This window comes from Cryptomeria japonica, chromosome 9, assembly GCF_030272615.1.
Source record: "Cryptomeria japonica chromosome 9, Sugi_1.0, whole genome shotgun sequence".
In the NCBI taxonomy this organism is placed as follows: Eukaryota; Viridiplantae; Streptophyta; class Pinopsida; order Cupressales; family Cupressaceae; genus Cryptomeria; species Cryptomeria japonica.
In genome coordinates, this window is record NC_081413.1 from 469988611 (window position 1) to 470005971 (window position 17361).

Sequence of the window (17361 nt, forward strand, 5' to 3'; positions counted from 1 at the left end):
AAAATCATAATCCAAGATAAAAGCTACATCTTACTAACCACTAAGATTTGACCCTACATAATAAACTTTTAACTCATAATCAATTTTTTTTTTAAAGATAAATTCATAACACAAGATTGAAGTGAAGTGTATGATAATGAAATGTATGAACATAAATAAAACATACAACTTGTATATAAACAATAAAATTTGAGAACATATTTATTTATTTCTCAAAAATGCAAAGTCTCTAAATAATAAAGAAAATAATACCTCTATTTGTTTTCAAACTAAATAAACACTGAAAATCAGCACTAAAACACAAAATCAAGAAATTATTTAATTTTAATTCACACTCACGTTCTCAACAAGGACCTTAACTAAATGATAAAAGAAGTATTCGTGTAAACGAGCCCAGAAACTTCTTGCAAAACTTTAAAAAATGTATTTTGACATTCCCGCGCGTAATATTTGCCGCCAAATTACTCTCTCCTACACTTCGACACATTCTGAATCAAATTGCGCTTTCCTTCCTCACTGAAAATCGATCTCACTCGACATTCACAGTTCGAGTTCCTCTAAGCTCAACTAAACCAGAAAGAGAAAAGCATGAGCGCTCAAGGCAGAGGCAAAAAATTGTCTGGTGGAGGCGTGGGGTACAGATCCAATGCACCCGAAGGTGGGCGCGGCAGAGGAGGGGGTGGACGAGGCAGAGGAGGAGGCGGAGGGGGCAGAGCTTCCGGCAAGAGACCTGGTCTGAATAAAATCAAGCGTGGTGCAGAGGAGGAGCTAGAGGCCAAGCTAGGGTTCGATCTCTTCACTGAAGGCGAACCCCGCTTAGGATGGCTTCTTACTATGGCATCTGTAAGTTTGAGCTTCAATGCGCACTTTATTTGCCTTTTGAGATAATTGACAAATGTTTTATTTGAAAGTAATCGCTTAAAATAATTAATGTTGTGACTGGTATCAATGAATACTTGCACTCTGATGGATGGTTGAATCTGGCACATAATCTGAACTGTGGGATCCTTAGATACCGTCTCTGTTGCATGTTGTTAGTGCTTGCACCAGTAAAGCTAATAGGCCGCTCTCTTATATGGTGTGTTTGTAATGATGAGCCCCTTGATAAGAGATAAGTCCCAAGTCCCTTGATAATTTTCTTTATTCAACTATTAATTGCATCCTGTGGGATATTGTTAAAACTTGCAATGGTAATAATTATCGATTTCCTTATTAAATCAATAGTTATGGTAACCGTTGTTGATTCGCTTATCATCGGACGTTAACATGCTAATGCATTATCCAAATTCTGGTCCAAATATAAATGACGGTCATTAGCCATTCATTATTATCAACGATACGATTCAGACTAGAATCTTCATCGACTCAGTCACCCGTCTGTTTTGATATATCGTTTAATTGTTTATTGTATTGCTTCTGTAATTCATGTGTTTATTCTGCTGATTGTTGACCTTAGTTCATATCCTCCAAGTCGCCTTATATGGTATTAATATTTGACGGAATCAGACCCTCTTCTGAATATTGTTATCAGCTGGTTTCATTTTTGCTCTGTATATTTTAATTTCTCTGTTCCAATTTTGTCTCTTTAAAGACTTCACAAAATTGGGGTGCTTGGTCAGTATGATGTAGAGGACGGGGACATTACATGTAGGTAGTGTGAGTTCATATAATCTATTTGAATTCCTTTTCAATCTCCTAAAATCTTATGCCAAGCCCATTCGATCTTAAAAAGACCATTTGCCATTTGTAAAAGCCATAGTGAAAGGCAAGAAAAGAATTTAGGGGGTAGAAAAGTTTAGTTACATCATTTGTATAGCAAGGATTATAGTGCAAACTACACAAGGGTTTACAATCATCTTTTGTGAGTAGGTGGGCATGGGTAAAATAATGTGAACTAATAACACTAGCTAAGAAGGTTGAGGCTACGTTGTTCATGGAGAGTGGGGCAAGAAATAAAGGAATGCTAATATAGATTACACAATCGAGTATTGCATTGCCTGCCTAAAGGGGAGATAGAGTTCTTGTAATGTCACCACTTTGAAATACAATTTAATGATAATAAAATAAAAATAAAAATATAAAAGATATAATTAAATATAATTAAATTTTAATTAAGTTAATGAATGGTCAAAGGCATGAAATGAAAAGTTGTGACTCCCCCTCAAACATGAGATATAAATGGGAGAAGAGAATCTCATTTGAGGGGGATAATTTGGGGAATCAGAAGTGCAGATCTGAATGTGAAAGGTTGTGTTCCTTCCAAAAGACAGAAATAATGAAGAGTTGCACTCTTTCAAAGAGTGCTAATGGTGGAAAGGGTGTGTCCCTTGCCAAAGGGATACATGATGAAGAGGTGTGACCTCTCCCTCACATTGGAGGATATAAAAAGGAGAAAGTCTCATTTGAGGAGGACATCCAAGGGAGATCAATTTGAAGAATAATTTATTATTCTCAAAGGGCAGCAATGAAAGGTGATGACTCATTTCTTATGAAGAGACGTGACTTCCCACAAATGAAGATATAAAAAAGAGATTAATTCAATTGAGGAGGAATTGGAGGAATCATTCATAAGATCAAAGAAGACAAGAAAGTCAATGGATCACTATCTAATATCAGAATTAATAAGGTATCAGAATTAATAAGGGTGAAAATTAGCAAACTTTGATATTTACAAAGGGCAAGATTTAGGGCAATCCAAAAAGGGGACATTGCAGTTCTACCCAGGGAAAGAGAAGGGCTACTAGTGTTGTAATGATGTTTAATATGCATTCATGGAGAGTGGTAGATCTTTAGTTGCCAAGTTTTTCTTAAACCATGACATTGCATTTCATGTGGCACGTTTCCCTATTTCAAACAAATGTTGATGGTCCCTCATATTCTCCCCATAGAACATAAAATATGCATCAACCTCCTTGATAGAGAGCATTCTAAGGTGAGTTTGGTGACAGAGAACATGATACAAAGTTAGTCAAAGAGGGGTTGCTCTGTTATCATGAATGGGTTGACTAGTATTATATTGGCCACTCATTAATATCATAGTCACATGTGTAATTGGATTTTGTTTATTTAGAGCTGTTGATTGTTTAGGGAAGTGAAAGGATGCACACTTCCACTTTTAAATTTTGAAGGATACCATAAAGGAGGTTGGAGCCTCAAGCGTTGTATAGGTGGTCATTGTAATGCCTCTTTTTAAAATTTTCTTATTTTTCCTTAAATAAATAACCCTAACTCATAATAATGATTGCATATCTTACTATAAGTATAATTTTTTCTTAAAAATTATAATTTGATTATGTAATTTGGATTTAAAGCTTATAATGTATCTCTGAAAAAATAAACTTATGTTTTAGCCTCTGCTGTAATTCTTCTTTCAAATTTGCAGCTGTCTCCCTTTGTATAACGTCTTCAAAATGTTTCTAATTTCTGCCCAAGTTAGGGGTTTTTGTCCACTAACTTGACAAGATAAATTAAGGATTTGTGTCCTTTAATTTCAATTCTAGAGGGGTTTTGTCCTTAGGCAGTTAGAATATTTTCCTTATGCATTCATATAGGTCTCTTTTGTTGGGAGAATGGTTCTCAGGTGCCTCTAAGTATTCATCAAAGGGGACACTAGCTTTGAAATCATTTGGCAACCTTTAATATTGGTCAATGATTTTGGGGTCTCAAGTTTGCACCTTTTGTTTTCCTTCTATATTTTCATCAATAATTCTTGAACACAATCTATGTCCTCTTGTTTTTTGTAATAACCATGGCTGAAAAATATTGTATCAGGCCTTTATAGAACTTTTCATCTCCATCTTCCTTGTAGACTTTCAAATGTCTTTGATTGGAATGCATACCACATGTTAGCTTAACTTTTTAGGTTGGCAGGATTACATCTTTGATATCTTTTGAAATGTTCCTTTTTAAATTTTCCTCATATTTTCTTAAATAAATAACCCTAACTTGCAATAATGATTGCATAGTTAATTATCTAAGTTACCGGTTCTTGTGGTTTTGGCTTGGGTCCGGGTCCTGGTTCGTGCCCGGTCTTGGTCCGGCTCAGGTTCGACCTGGGTCCTTCCCAGGTGGCCGGGTTCCCTGTGGGTCCTGCATTGCCACCTGGGAAGGACCCGGGTGGAACCCAGGTCGAACCCAGGAGGACCCGGGTGAATACAAGAGGACCCGGGTGAATCCAGGAGGACCCGGGTGAACCCAGGCCCGTGGGTTCCCAAAAACGGGGTCCACGGGTCAAAAAACAATAAAAAAAATATTTTTGTATGGATTGTATATATTGAAAATATATATAATATATGTGTATACATATAAATTTATAATTAATATATGTATATATGTATGGACGAACCCGTACCCGTACCTAAGAATTTTTTTTTTTGCCGAACCCGCGAATCCGTACCCGAATCCGAACCCGAACCGGTAACTTAGTTAATTATAAATATATGTTTATCCTAAAAATTATAATTTTGATTTTAAAGTTTATAATGTATTTTTGAAATATAAAACTTATCCTTTAGCCTTTGCTAATTCTTTTTTCAAATTTGCAGCTGTCTCCCTCTATATAAAGTCTTTGAAATGTTTCTAATTTCTGCCCAAGTAAAGGGTTTTTATTCATTAACTTGACAAGAGAAATTAAGGATTTCCATCCTCCAATTTCTGTCCTAGAGGGGTTTTGTCTTTAGGTTGTTAGATTATTGATTCATACTCCACAACAAGTGATAAAAAAATATAAAATGTATTCTTCCAATGATGCCTACTTCTCCTTCTTTGGTGTCTCTTCTCTATCTTTTTCCTTCAATGGTTGTGATTCTTCACATGCCCCTTGACTTTTGATTAAATTAAATAGTGAGTTTATGTTTTATAATTTATAATTATATTATATTTTTATATATTTTTTTAATATTTAATTTATTATTAATTATTATTATTCTAAACTCATTTTAAAAAGTGGACGTTATAGTCACCTATTTGGCATGTGTGTGTAAATTAGTGGGACTCTGTGTTGTGTTCATGTGTTGAACAATGCATTTAAAGACCTAAGGAAGATAAATTGGGTGAAAAGAGTGATGCCAAAATTGAGAGATACACAAATGTTCCTTTGCAACCACCATACCTTGCTCTTTTCAAATTTTTCAAGGAAGGAATTTGATGCCAAAATTGAGAGATACACAAATGTTCCTTTGCAACCACCGTACCTTGCTCTTTTCAATTTTTTCAAGGAAGGAATTCCTTAATGTCATGGAAATTAAATATGCTACTTACTTGATTTTGTTAGAGAGGATGCTTGAGGCGTACATAATGATGGGTAATGTAGAGTGGGTTAGATGGCTAGAGCCATAGGCATTTAAAGGAAAAAGTGTGCAGCAAAAGATCCTTGATGACAATTGGTGGTCCATAATGAGGTAAGAAGTTTTTGATTTTATTAATATTCATAACTTGTAAATTATCTTCATTTTTTGTAGTGTATTAATTGACAACACATTTATCATTAACTAAATTCTTCTTGTGCAACAACTAAAGATTTTGGGCATTACACTTTGTTATTTGATTCTTTATCATTTTACATTTTTTTTTGTTTATAGATGCGTTTTCTCCTCCATCTCACTTATGTGGGTCAAGAGGTATATTCTTAGAAACTCACTTAGTCTTGTACTTATGAGACATTTGACAACATGCTTGGGCAAATGAAGCAAGCCATTCATAGCAATGATCTTTATTTGGGATCATGTTATGAGCATACTAAGCCCATTGTGATGTGGTGGTGGAACATTATCAGCAACTTGCTTCCTATAACAACCTTTGCTCTAAATTCCAAATGGTATGTATTAAGCTTTCAGAGAGTGATTCCTTTTGGTGATGAAGAGGTGAAATGAGGGTTCATGAAGGCCCTTGAAATAACAATAATGGGGCAAGAAATGTAGTAGCTTGCCCTTGTCAATCTTCAGGGTCTAAAATTTAACAAACAAGAGGCAAGGACAAATAGAGCTACATTAGCTCAATCCAATCTTATTGGATATGGATGTGGCATAACAAGGATGCACTTGAGTTGAGAATGTCTGCTACCTGCCTCCTTTCATAAGTTGTTGCTTCCTTTGTTGTAGAGAAGAATTGGTCACATGCACCTTCATTCATTTGGTTATGGTTAATAAGCTTACCTCTTTGTGAGTTAAGAAGTTGGTGGCCATGTATAGTGCCTTGTGACTTTAGGATGGATGTAGTTGTTGTTGCATAATGGGATGTTGATCTCAAAGATGCCATACAAATTGATGAGGAGACACAAGAGGGATTGGTGGGGGTTCCATTGGATGAGGTAGTTTTTCATATTGCCAGTGACTTAGATTCAAAAGATGAGGCAAGTGCATAGCAACATTAGATTTAGTTTCCTATATTTTGTCATTTTGTAGCTGTAGCTTTTCAACCTTTTCATTTTTTTATATGTGCACATTGATAATGAAAATTCAATGATGAGTTATTTGATATAAGCTATTGAATGTTAGAGCACATGCTACCAAAAGGGACTTGAACTTGAATCACTTTATTTATAAATATACTTAATTACCTGTTGTCATTTTATGACACCCTTGGTCCATCAGTGAGAACCGATTAGAGATATGTTCCATGGACCAGAGCTGCCCCAGACAATCAAAGAGAAAACAATGGAATCATGAAGTGTGAAGTGTTGTCTTGTCAGAAGCAAGTTCCTAAGTCTTCTAACCCCAGAACTTCGGAACCCCCAGGTTCCCAAAATCCTCAGTCCTCAACCTCGGAACTCCGGAACCCCCAGGTTCCCAAGTTCCTAAGTCTTCTACCCCGGAACTCCAGAACCCCCAGGTTCCCAAGTTCCTAAGTCCTCAACCTCGGAACCCCCAGGTTCCCAAGTTCCTTATTTCTCAACCCCAGAACTTTGGAACCCCCAGGTTCCCAAGTTCCTAAGTCTTCTACCCCAAAACTCCGGACCCCCTAGGTTCCCAAGTTCCTAAGTCTTCTACCCCGGAACTTCGGAACCCCCAGGTTCTCAAGTTCCTTAGTCTTCAACCCCGGAACTCCGAAACCCCCAGGTTCCCAAGTTCCTAAGTTTCCCCAACTTCGGTGACCTAGGTCTCCGAAGTCTTCCAAACTCCTTCTGGCTTGCAACACTTCCAGATGGTGTGATTGACACTCGAAGATTTAAATGCTTTGACGACTTTTGTACCTTCTTTTGTGGAGCCACAGGGGTGCATTTAATGTTTTTGATAGGATTTCCATCGAGGTACGGGGCCATGCTTGTTGTAGTGACTTATGTCATGTCTGCATACTCTGACTTTGAAAGGTTAGTCAATTCACCCTTCTCAAGGTTGCCTTTTGTGGGTATACTAGGTGGCTTGCATGTACAAAAGTCAACTGTATGCACTTCCTTGCACTCCCAGACTGACATACAGGGGTCATGATCACTCTTGTAACCATTTTTCTATATAAAGAGTGTTAAGCCTCATTGTAAAGGGTTCTCTCCTTGCTGGCTTGAGCTATTCTATGCTCTCTCACTTCTCTTGTATTATTCTGTATTTTGCAACTGTAAGTTGGCCATTGGCCTTATAATTAATTGAAATCACCATTCTTGCCTTCTTTCAATTTATGTATGTTGTGTATGTTTTCTTACCTTCATCATAGGTGTATGTTTTGTGGCTCTTCTCTCATTTATGCTGTGTTAACTTATTTCTAAGTGTGACTTGTGGGAAACCTTCTCCCCTCTTGGCATTCAGCGAATTCTAACCTCCATACATGCATTGGGGTCACTCATACAACTGAAGTTTGTGTATCTCCTGGGTTTTTTAGTTGATTCTTTGTGTCATTTCAGGTGGGGAGAGGAACAATCTTTTCTTGGTGCATCACCTCCTTTTGTTTCAAGCATTTCTCTCTTCCCTTTACCTTTGCAATTTGTTAGGATAGGCCTAGGAGTTAGTTTGAAGTGTTGAGTTGGTTCAACACCTGCACTTGGATTGAGAAGGAAGCCGGCCTTCTCCGGAGATTCAACCCCCTTGCGCAAGGTCCCACACTTCGGGGTTGTTTCCATGTTTCACAAGGTTGCTGAGTTGATAGCTCAGCAAGGGTGCGAGCTTTTGTGATAACATTACCATTACATCGGAATCGCTTGGTTTGCTTTGTTTTTTTATTGATTCTCTCAGAGTGGTCCATCTTTACTGAAATGCTGTCATTTTGATTAATATCTTCTGCAGTCATCATTCGAAGATGAAGATGCCAACAAAACATTCAGCTGTGTTGATCTCTATTTTGTATGTCAGGTGAGTTGGTAGCTAGTTTTATTCTTCTACAATTTACTCAGTTGCTTTACTGAGAACATATCTGTAAATTTGTTGCATTGGTTGGACTCTTCCCTGATATGTCTGTTGCCTTTTGCATGGCAGGATGGATCTACATTCAAATCCAAGTTTAAGTTTGCTCCATACTTCTATGTTGCCACAAAGGTAAAAAATGCACACATACAATCTGACCGTCTAGTTTATTTGCTTGGTATATCGATCATGTATACAATACCAATATATTTAAGTTCCCCTGTTATTTTCTTCTATGCTTGTTCCATGGAAATTGATTTTTTTGTTTTGGAGATTTTCTTATAAGTATTTCAGTGTCTCGTATGTTTTCACTTGTTTATGGTCACAAATATGTTATTCTATTGAGAATGATGATGCAATTAAATCCTGATATATGGCATCTTTGTTGCTTTTATTTTTCTTATCTAACACTACACCATTGCATTTATCAACATGGCAGGAAAAAACGGAGTTGGATGTGGAAGCATACTTGCGTCGTCGATATGAGGGTCACATTTCTGATATAGAAGTCGTGGACAAAGAAGACCTGGATTTGGTGGGTAGTTGTGGTCTATATGTTCAGTTTTTCTGATTGTGTCTTTGCTAATATTCCCTACACTCGGAAGGTGTACTATGGACAATTGTAGTACACTAGGCACTTTTGAATCTCATCTTCTTTTACACAGGCCTTTCTATGGTTTACATGTGATCATTCCAGATTTTTTTTTAATTTAGGGATGAGTTTTTGAACATTCATTGCTATTGGCAAATAACTGAACAAGTTTTGTGTTTGATGTAAATGTGGGCAGAAATAAATCTTCTTTGGTGCTCAGTTAGTTATGATCATTTATCATGTCCAAAATTAATTTCAATTATTGTGTTGACTTGTCCGTGGTTGTTAGTGTGGATTATACACAATTGGATACTTTGCACCAATGTTATAGGGAATTTATTACGAATCCCCATCATAACTCTTGGTTACTTGGTTTTGGTTAGTCAATAATAATTTAATAAATGATGAATAAAAGGCTTAAATAAATGACATTGTTGTTAGAATTGAATAAAGAACTTCATCCCAAATTGTCAGTGAATGGTGTTAGAGTGCATCTGGTTAAACATGCTCATTTATGGGGCACACCATACTATTCAATTTCAATATACTTCTATCAATTACCGCACACCTTATATGCTAGAATCTGGCTAAAAACCTTGTTAAGCTGGTCTTTTAATTCTGGGAATCACTGAATCAACATGGCATAACTAGATTAAGTTGCTGTTTGCTTGTTTCCAATAATGGTGGTAGTTCACGTGTTTCAAACTTTTAATGTTGCCAATGAATTACATTTATAGGTTGGTATCTTGTTATCGCAGAAAAATCATCTGTCAGGCTTGTACAAGACATATCTCAAAATCAGCTTCGACACTGTTCAGGAACTAATGCATGTTAAAAGTGATCTCCTGCCTGTTGTTGAAAGGAACCAAGCTAAGCTTGAAGCAACAGATGCTTATGAATCCTTCTTTGTTGGCAAGAGGTAATTCATTACTGGTGTTGCACTTTAGATGTAACAAGGACTTGTTTTTTAATTGAATTAGCTTATTTGCAGTTTTCATATTCTCTACGGCAATGCTTTTTTTGGAGACATTTATCATTTTCTTTTTTTTTGGTTCTGTACATTTGTATTACAAAGCAGAATACTCATCAAATTTCATCAAATTAAATAGTTGTTTGTTGGAATGTGTAGCAATTGTTTGTTCTCTTATATATAATTACAATTTGCTTTTCACACAACAAGATTAACAAAGAAGTCATTTAAAAGTTGATCAAACTAATAATGTATGCATATCACTACTACTAAAATGTGACGTTTGATTTTCTGGTTCTTCATACAGTGACAATAAACAGAAGATACAAGACTTTTTGGATTGCATTATTGACATGCGGGAGTATGATGTTCCCTACCATGTTCGCTTTGCTATTGATAATGGTGAGGATTCTGTTGGGATAATGTTTTACTGATAATAGAGATATTGCATGAAGCAGATGATATGGATCATGAATGTGCAAGTTTTGCTCTTGTTTTCACATTCCTTAGGTATGAAAATCCATTGGAAGCTTGGGATGATGTACTTGCATATCTCTATGATTTGTTTCGCATATGTCATTTGATAGATTGCAGTGTTTGTTGGTTGGTCATACAGTCCTAATTTGATGTTGGTTTATTAAGAATACACAGGTATATATAATAACTAAATAGAGTTTGAACTTGAAACGCAATCATGTGTGGCAGTGTATTATTATAATATTGTGATTTGGGGTAAAAATGACAAGAATCTGTAGCAAGCTTACTGTTGTTTTTTGGTATTTGTGGCAAAGCGCTCTTAAATAGTTTTAAGAAACTCCAACCTTGTTATACTCATTTGTTTTGAAATCACACAGATGCAAGGTGTGGACAGTGGTATACTGTCAAAGTAGACTCTGCTAAAGTTACTTTAGAAAGGAGGGCTGATCTTCTTCAGCGTGCTGAGGTCCATGTGTGTGCTTTTGATATAGAGACAACCAAGCTTCCTTTGAAATTCCCTGATGCTGAGTATGATATGGTAATGATGATTTCATACATGGTGGATGGTGAAGGCTACCTTATTATCAATCGCGAGGTACAAACAAGTGGCATTGTTTAGATGTAATTGTCAATATATGTTTTAGCATTCTATTTAATTGCAGCTCCAGCTGGTTACAGAGTGGAAATGCTTAATAGATGAAATAGTGGTTTGTGTTTTTATGAATGAAAAAATGGGTAGTTGGAGTCTAGGGAAAAAGAAAATAAAGTTAGAAAATGTTTATTTGAGGAAAACTATTTGGGAGATAACCATTGAATTAATGAAGGTATAAAATTGAAAACAAGCAAGTGTCATTTTTTAGATGTAGTGGTCAATATATGTTTTGGCATTCTATTTTATTGTAGCTCAGGCTGGCTAGAGAGTGGAAATGCTTAATAGATGAAATAACGGTTTGTGTTTTTCTATGAATGGAAAAATGGATAGTTGGAGTCTTGGGGAAAAAGAAAATAAAGTTATAAAAATTTTATTTGAGGAAATTCATCCAAGAACCCTACATATTTTTTCACCTCTCCAAAGCACATGATAATAGAGTCTCTCTCTCTCTCTCTATATATATATATATATACAGAGAGAGAGAGAGAGAGAGAGAGAGAGAGAGAGAGAGAGAGAGAGAGAGAGAGAGAGAGAGAGAGAGAGAGAGAGAGAGAGAGAATGCTATTGCCTTAGCATCTCAAAGCAATAGGACAACTAAAATTAATGTCTTCGGTAGTGTCAACTTATAAGAGAAGTTAGAGATGGCAGATCCTATCACCCCATGAGAATGCTATTGCCTTAGCATCTCAAAGCAATAGGACAACTAAAATTAATGTGGCAGATCCTATCACCCCATGAGATTTGGTTGTCTGTTTCAACATGTAACTTGTGGAAGCATAGGAAATCTTCATGAAAAGTGATCAATGTTGTTGGAGACAGTCAAGTTGAATTATGATGCCATCTACAATGCACAAGAAATGTTTAGCATTGAAAGCCAACTTGGGGTTGAGAAGTAACTTGGATGGATTAACAAAAAATCCTCTCGGACAATCCTATTGATGGCATTTAATGGTAAAAGACTAGTAGGTACATCTAAGGAATACTTGAATAGGGGAAGTTGATCTTTCAATACTGTAGTAGATTGAAGGAGTAGAATTCTCCAAATGGCAACAATGCCAATATCTAGTGGGGCCCAAAGAACAATTCTTTGAAGAATAAAGTGCTAAGCAGGGGTATCTTTCATGGCTTGAATCTGAGTAACACAAGGATTTGAGTTTGGGTTACAGAAAACTTGCCTCTAAATACATTAAAGACAAAAGGTATTGTGTGGCAAAACTGAATCAGATATTGAAGCATTGGAATTTAGGCCCTTTTTTAGTCAGAAAACCCCAAACTAAGGCCCTAACTTTACACCAATAGAAACAGAAGTCCTAATAACAGTATTGAAGAGGGGCACCTTTGAAGTAATATGTCAGAGACTTGAAACTACAAGCACAGTAGGACCAAAAGGAGGCATATCTCTTACAAGGGCATGACTTATGCAATTGTCAGATCAAAGATGTAGGGGATTGGTATTATTTGGAACAACTAGGGAGCCCTTCGAAATAATAACAAGCTACTTGGTCATTTCTAAGTACTTGCGCATTATGCTTTTGAGCTTTAAATTTTTTTTCCCTTCTTAATGTGGTGTTTCATTGGGTAAATAATCAGGTCTAGATGAAAACTTTTTCTTAATAGAGTATGCTGCAAATCTAGGAAATTGATTGATTGAGTTGGTATTCCTTTTGAGAGTTTGAGCATGTTGTAGATGTATATGACTTTTGGCTGTTAATCATGAATTATTCTCAAAAACGTGAAAGTGTATCTAATTAGTTCTGTTAAAAATTAAAATGCATTTACTCGAGTACATTAATACTCTCTCATTGTCTCTCTACATCTTCTAATCAGGTGCAATATTGCTGTAACAACCTCTCAGATTTTTCACCATTATTATGTTTTGTGCTGTTAGTTGGTATTCCTTTTGAGAGTTTGAGCATGTTGTAAATGTATATGACTTTTGGCTGTTAATCATGAATTATTCTAAAAAACGTGAAAGTTTATCTAATCAGTTCTGTTAAAAATTGAAATGCATTTGCTTGAGTACATTAATACTCTCTCATTGTCTCTACATCTTTTAATCAGGTGCAATATTGCTGTAACAACCTCTCAGATTTTTCACCATTATTATGTTTTGTGCTGTTTGTTGCAACCCTTGTTTTGGTAATGAGTTCAAGTTGATTCAAGGGCTTTTTAGAAAGTTCTGGAATTAGTTGAGGATGCTGTCTATGTTGTGGCATATCTTTTATTGTTGGTGCTTTGCATTATACCTCCTTGTGTTTTTAGCTGGTTCATAACCTCTGTAGAAATTTTATAACAAATTGAGGTTGTTGTCTATGTAGTGTTGTGTTCCATATTGTCAGTGTTTTGCATTATGCCTACTTGCAATTTTATTATGACATTCCATAAATAAGCTACATTGTAGTCTGGGATTATGATTGTTGATGACTAAGGAATTGATAAGTTTAAATTGCTATCCTCCTAACATATGGGCTGTAGCTGAGTCCATGACAGATGAACTAGTGGACACAATGTTATAAATCCTTCTTTGACATTCAAACGGGTTCAAACTTTCATGCATTTGTAATATGTGTTTCGTTATCTCTAGAATGATGGTGCATTGATTGAATATAGTCCCACTCTTTGGCTTTCTAAATCTTGCCCCTTTTTTGGTAGTGCGTTGGGGAGGACATTGAAGACTTGGAGTACACACCAAAGCCAGAATTCGAAGGGATTTTCAAAGTGACCAATGTACCAAATGAGGTAGTTTAGGCTACTTTCTTTTCTATCATAAACCCTGTGGTTCTGAAACACATATTGATCCCCCTTAAATTTGATATATATGCAGAGAGAGCTTATTAAGCGGTGGTTTGATCATATGCATGAAGTGAAGCCTGGAATTTACGTGACATACAATGGTGATTTTTTTGATTGGCCTTTCCTGGAGCAACGGGCTAATCATTATGGAATGAGAATGAGTGATGTAAGTGACTTTGCTTATCAAATATAAAATATCTTAAGTTAGCAAATTATTGGTGATTTTTGTATTACTTTCTATTGAGGAGAAAATTCATAATCTGCATTGATTCAGAAAATGGCCATTTTAAGGCTTTATGTATATAGTAATTGTTAGTAATTGTTCCAGATGCCTTCACTAATTTAGTGTGATCCTTTTTTTTTAATATTTAATCAAATATTTGTTTTAGTTTGTCATTTCTCATAAACAACAGATTTTGATTGTGTTCCCTGGGCAAGCAAGGAAGATTACCACTCATACTCATCCCATTTGACCGTAGGACGAGCATAGGACAAAAATATTGTTCATAGTTTTTGTGAAAGAAAAACCCCTTTGTTGTTGACATACCAAAATTTTAAATATGTAGTGCATGGCCAACAAAACTCAAAAATAATAATTAAAGTTAAATATAAATGAATATTTACCCTAAGTTGCCAATCATGCGTGAAAATGAAGTGAAAATCATTTTTTTTTAGGTGGAAAAAGTTTTTATATGGATTTGGATGAGTTATCAACACAAAAATTATGATTTTTTCCATTAACGCATTGAGTTCTATAGGGAAAAATTGACACAAGTTTTGTGAAAACTTGTCAGCAAGTAACTTGCCTAGCAATCTGGCTTGTGAGTATTCATCGAGTTTTGCAACTATGGTTAGAATATTTTACTCTTTGCTTTCCTCATTTGTCTGGGTCAGAATGCATTAATGCTGCCTGGGAGTCAGTGTCGTGACCCCATTAGTTAAGCCTATTTTTCAAAAAATGTTATTCAGTTGGCACTTGGGCTAGCTTTAGAATTTACTTTTCCAATGGTGAGATAGATTTAAAATTAACACTTTCATTTTATATTTATATTTCTTTCTCTCTTTTAATTTTATTTATTCACTTGTTCAAGGAGCCACTCTTTCTATATCATTTCCGTTCGTTGTTATTTGAGACTGGCACTCCAATCCTGTTTACCAATTCTGCTCATTCATGAGCATTAATATACTTCAAATTTCAAATTCCAATTATGTTTTCAAATAAGGTTAGAATTATATCTTAGCCTAGAGATTTGGGATATGAGAAGATTGATTAGCAGTTCCTTATCTGGCCTCTATTCAAAGTGATTTGTTAATTTGTCTTTGGCTGCTTTTAAGTTTTCATCTTCAGTAAATTGTTATTCTAAAGTGGTTTCTGTTATGTCAAGATATTCTAACATAACATTTATGATATTACTGTGGTTGACTACAGGAACTTGGCTTCCGTTGTGATAAAATCCAAGGTGAATGCCGTGCTAAATTTGCATGCCACTTAGATTGTTTTGCTTGGGTTAAGCGTGACAGTTATCTGCCACAAGGTAGCCAGGGCCTGAAGGTGCTAGTTCTGTCTATCGAAACACTTTTAATTATTTAATAGTTAAATAGCTTTTAATTAGAGTTCATTTAATATGTTGGGAAGTAGCTTAAATAAAAGAAATAGATCAAGACTTGTTCCAGTTATTATTTAATCATTTGAGTTTGGTGAATGCATTTTCCTCTACTTATGTTAAAAACTTAAATGTAGTGCCCAGTCTGAAATTAAAATGGATTTATCCTTGCCTTAAAATGTGTGAATTTTCCTTTTTCACATATATGCCAAAGTGGTTTCTTTTTCAATAATTGTAATTTTGGTTCTCTGAACCTCCTCTTCTATCTTCTTCAAGCTCTCATGTCTTATTATCTTGATATTTTTCAACTCATGTGCATACATTTATTCACATCTAAATAGTGGGCAGATTTTTGTGTACCTTTCCCATCTTTGTGGCAGCAGTAAGACTATAAACAGAAAAGTTGTCATTTACTTTGGTGCTGTAGTTTTATTTTTAACTTGCAGAGTGTCTTCATCCAGAAGTAGAACATCTCTGATCCAAACTTAAAAGGAAGTGTATGCTTCATTTTGCATCTGTTCTGGAAGGTTACTTCTTGAAACAATTTAACCTCAAGTTGCACTTTGTTTAATGGACAGAATGCACAATGAAGCCTTTTAAATTGGGTAGTTTCATGAATCCTGCTTTTGTTTATAATAGAACTATTCAGTAGATGTTTATTGTAAGCAACTTGTTTGAGCTTAAAATGCTGTGTATACTGTTTAATCTGACCCTGTTCTGTATTGTGCCTAGCAGAGTTCCTCAGTACAGTTTAAAAAGTTCTTTACATGACATTCTATACTTTTTCTTCTTTACCTTGTATGAGTTGTATTATGTTTAGACTTTAGTAGATGTATTATCATTTTAATCTGTAGACAGTGAATCAGAAATATGCAAGTATTATGTCATTGCTTAACTTAATATTACAGTTAATGGCCTACATGCCTCTTGAAATTTCATAGAGATGTCGATTTGTCTTCTTTGTTTTGGTTCTCAGCTCTTTTGCCCTCACACTTCTACTTCTACTTTTACTAGTTTGTGGGTATTGGGTTAACCCCTGTTTTTCTGTTTCATTGTTTTGCAGGCTTTTCTTGATTTATTGTATTTTCCTTCAAGTCTAGGACCCCTTTTAACTTAGTTCTTTTCTATTGTATCTGATGTACAATCCAGTCCCTTTGACTTACTATTGGTCATTCATGAACATTAATATAGTTTCTTTCTTTCATTCTTTTTATTTGAATGCAGGCTGTTACAAAAGCAAAGTTAGGTTATGATCCATTGGAAGTAAATCCTGAGGATATGGTCCGCTTTGCAATGGAAAAGCCTCAGGTCAGTCATAATGATACACTTAAATATTCATATTAATTTCTAGAATCACTTATGTTGTTTTTCACTAGTGGGAGTAAAAGATAATATGTTTTGCTATTGACATTGCTTGTTTAGATATCTTGTTAGTGTATTGTTTTTATTGTTCTCCATTTCTTAGTGCTATGATAACTTCTTTTGATGCTTATGTTTTGCAGACAATGGCTTCCTATTCAGTATCTGATGCAGTTGCAACATATTACCTTTACATGACATATGTACACCCGTTTATCTTTTCTTTAGCAACAATAATCCCTATGCCCCCTGATGAAGTTTTACGCAAGGGCAGTGGAACTCTTTGTGAAATGTTGCTTATGGTCCAGGTGATTTAATCTTTCAATAACATGAAACCTTTTATAAATTGTTCCAATCTAATTTAGAGGTGACTTAAATCTATCAAGGATTTGAAATTTCCATCCATTGGTTATAGAAAACTAAATTTCAATAATGTATACTTTACATGAATTTTGGTGTAAACGAAGTGGCTTTTGAAATAAGTACATTCTTGGTCATTCTCAGCTGTTTTTGTATAACATGGGTCAAATCCAAGCTAGATTATATTTACTTTAGCGTTATAATGCTTAAATTCTTTCTTCAACTCC

General features: G+C 35.3%; 1 protein-coding gene across 1 annotated transcript in view; it reads left to right on the forward strand.

The window, feature by feature from the left end:
- Positions 1-408: 408 nt before the first annotated feature.
- Positions 409-17361, forward strand: part of LOC131075939 (DNA polymerase epsilon catalytic subunit A) — a 62467-nt gene continuing 45514 nt past the window's right edge. Inside the window, exons 1-12 of the mRNA XM_058012915.2 lie at positions 409-843; positions 8211-8276; positions 8400-8459; positions 8767-8862; positions 9678-9838; positions 10197-10291; positions 10744-10961; positions 13671-13757; positions 13843-13977; positions 15241-15363; positions 16640-16723; positions 16918-17082. Of these exons, the coding sequence (XP_057868898.2) occupies positions 589-843; positions 8211-8276; positions 8400-8459; positions 8767-8862; positions 9678-9838; positions 10197-10291; positions 10744-10961; positions 13671-13757; positions 13843-13977; positions 15241-15363; positions 16640-16723; positions 16918-17082 (1545 nt within the window). The 5' untranslated portion in view covers positions 409-588. The remainder of the gene's footprint in view (positions 844-8210; positions 8277-8399; positions 8460-8766; positions 8863-9677; positions 9839-10196; positions 10292-10743; positions 10962-13670; positions 13758-13842; positions 13978-15240; positions 15364-16639; positions 16724-16917; positions 17083-17361) is intronic.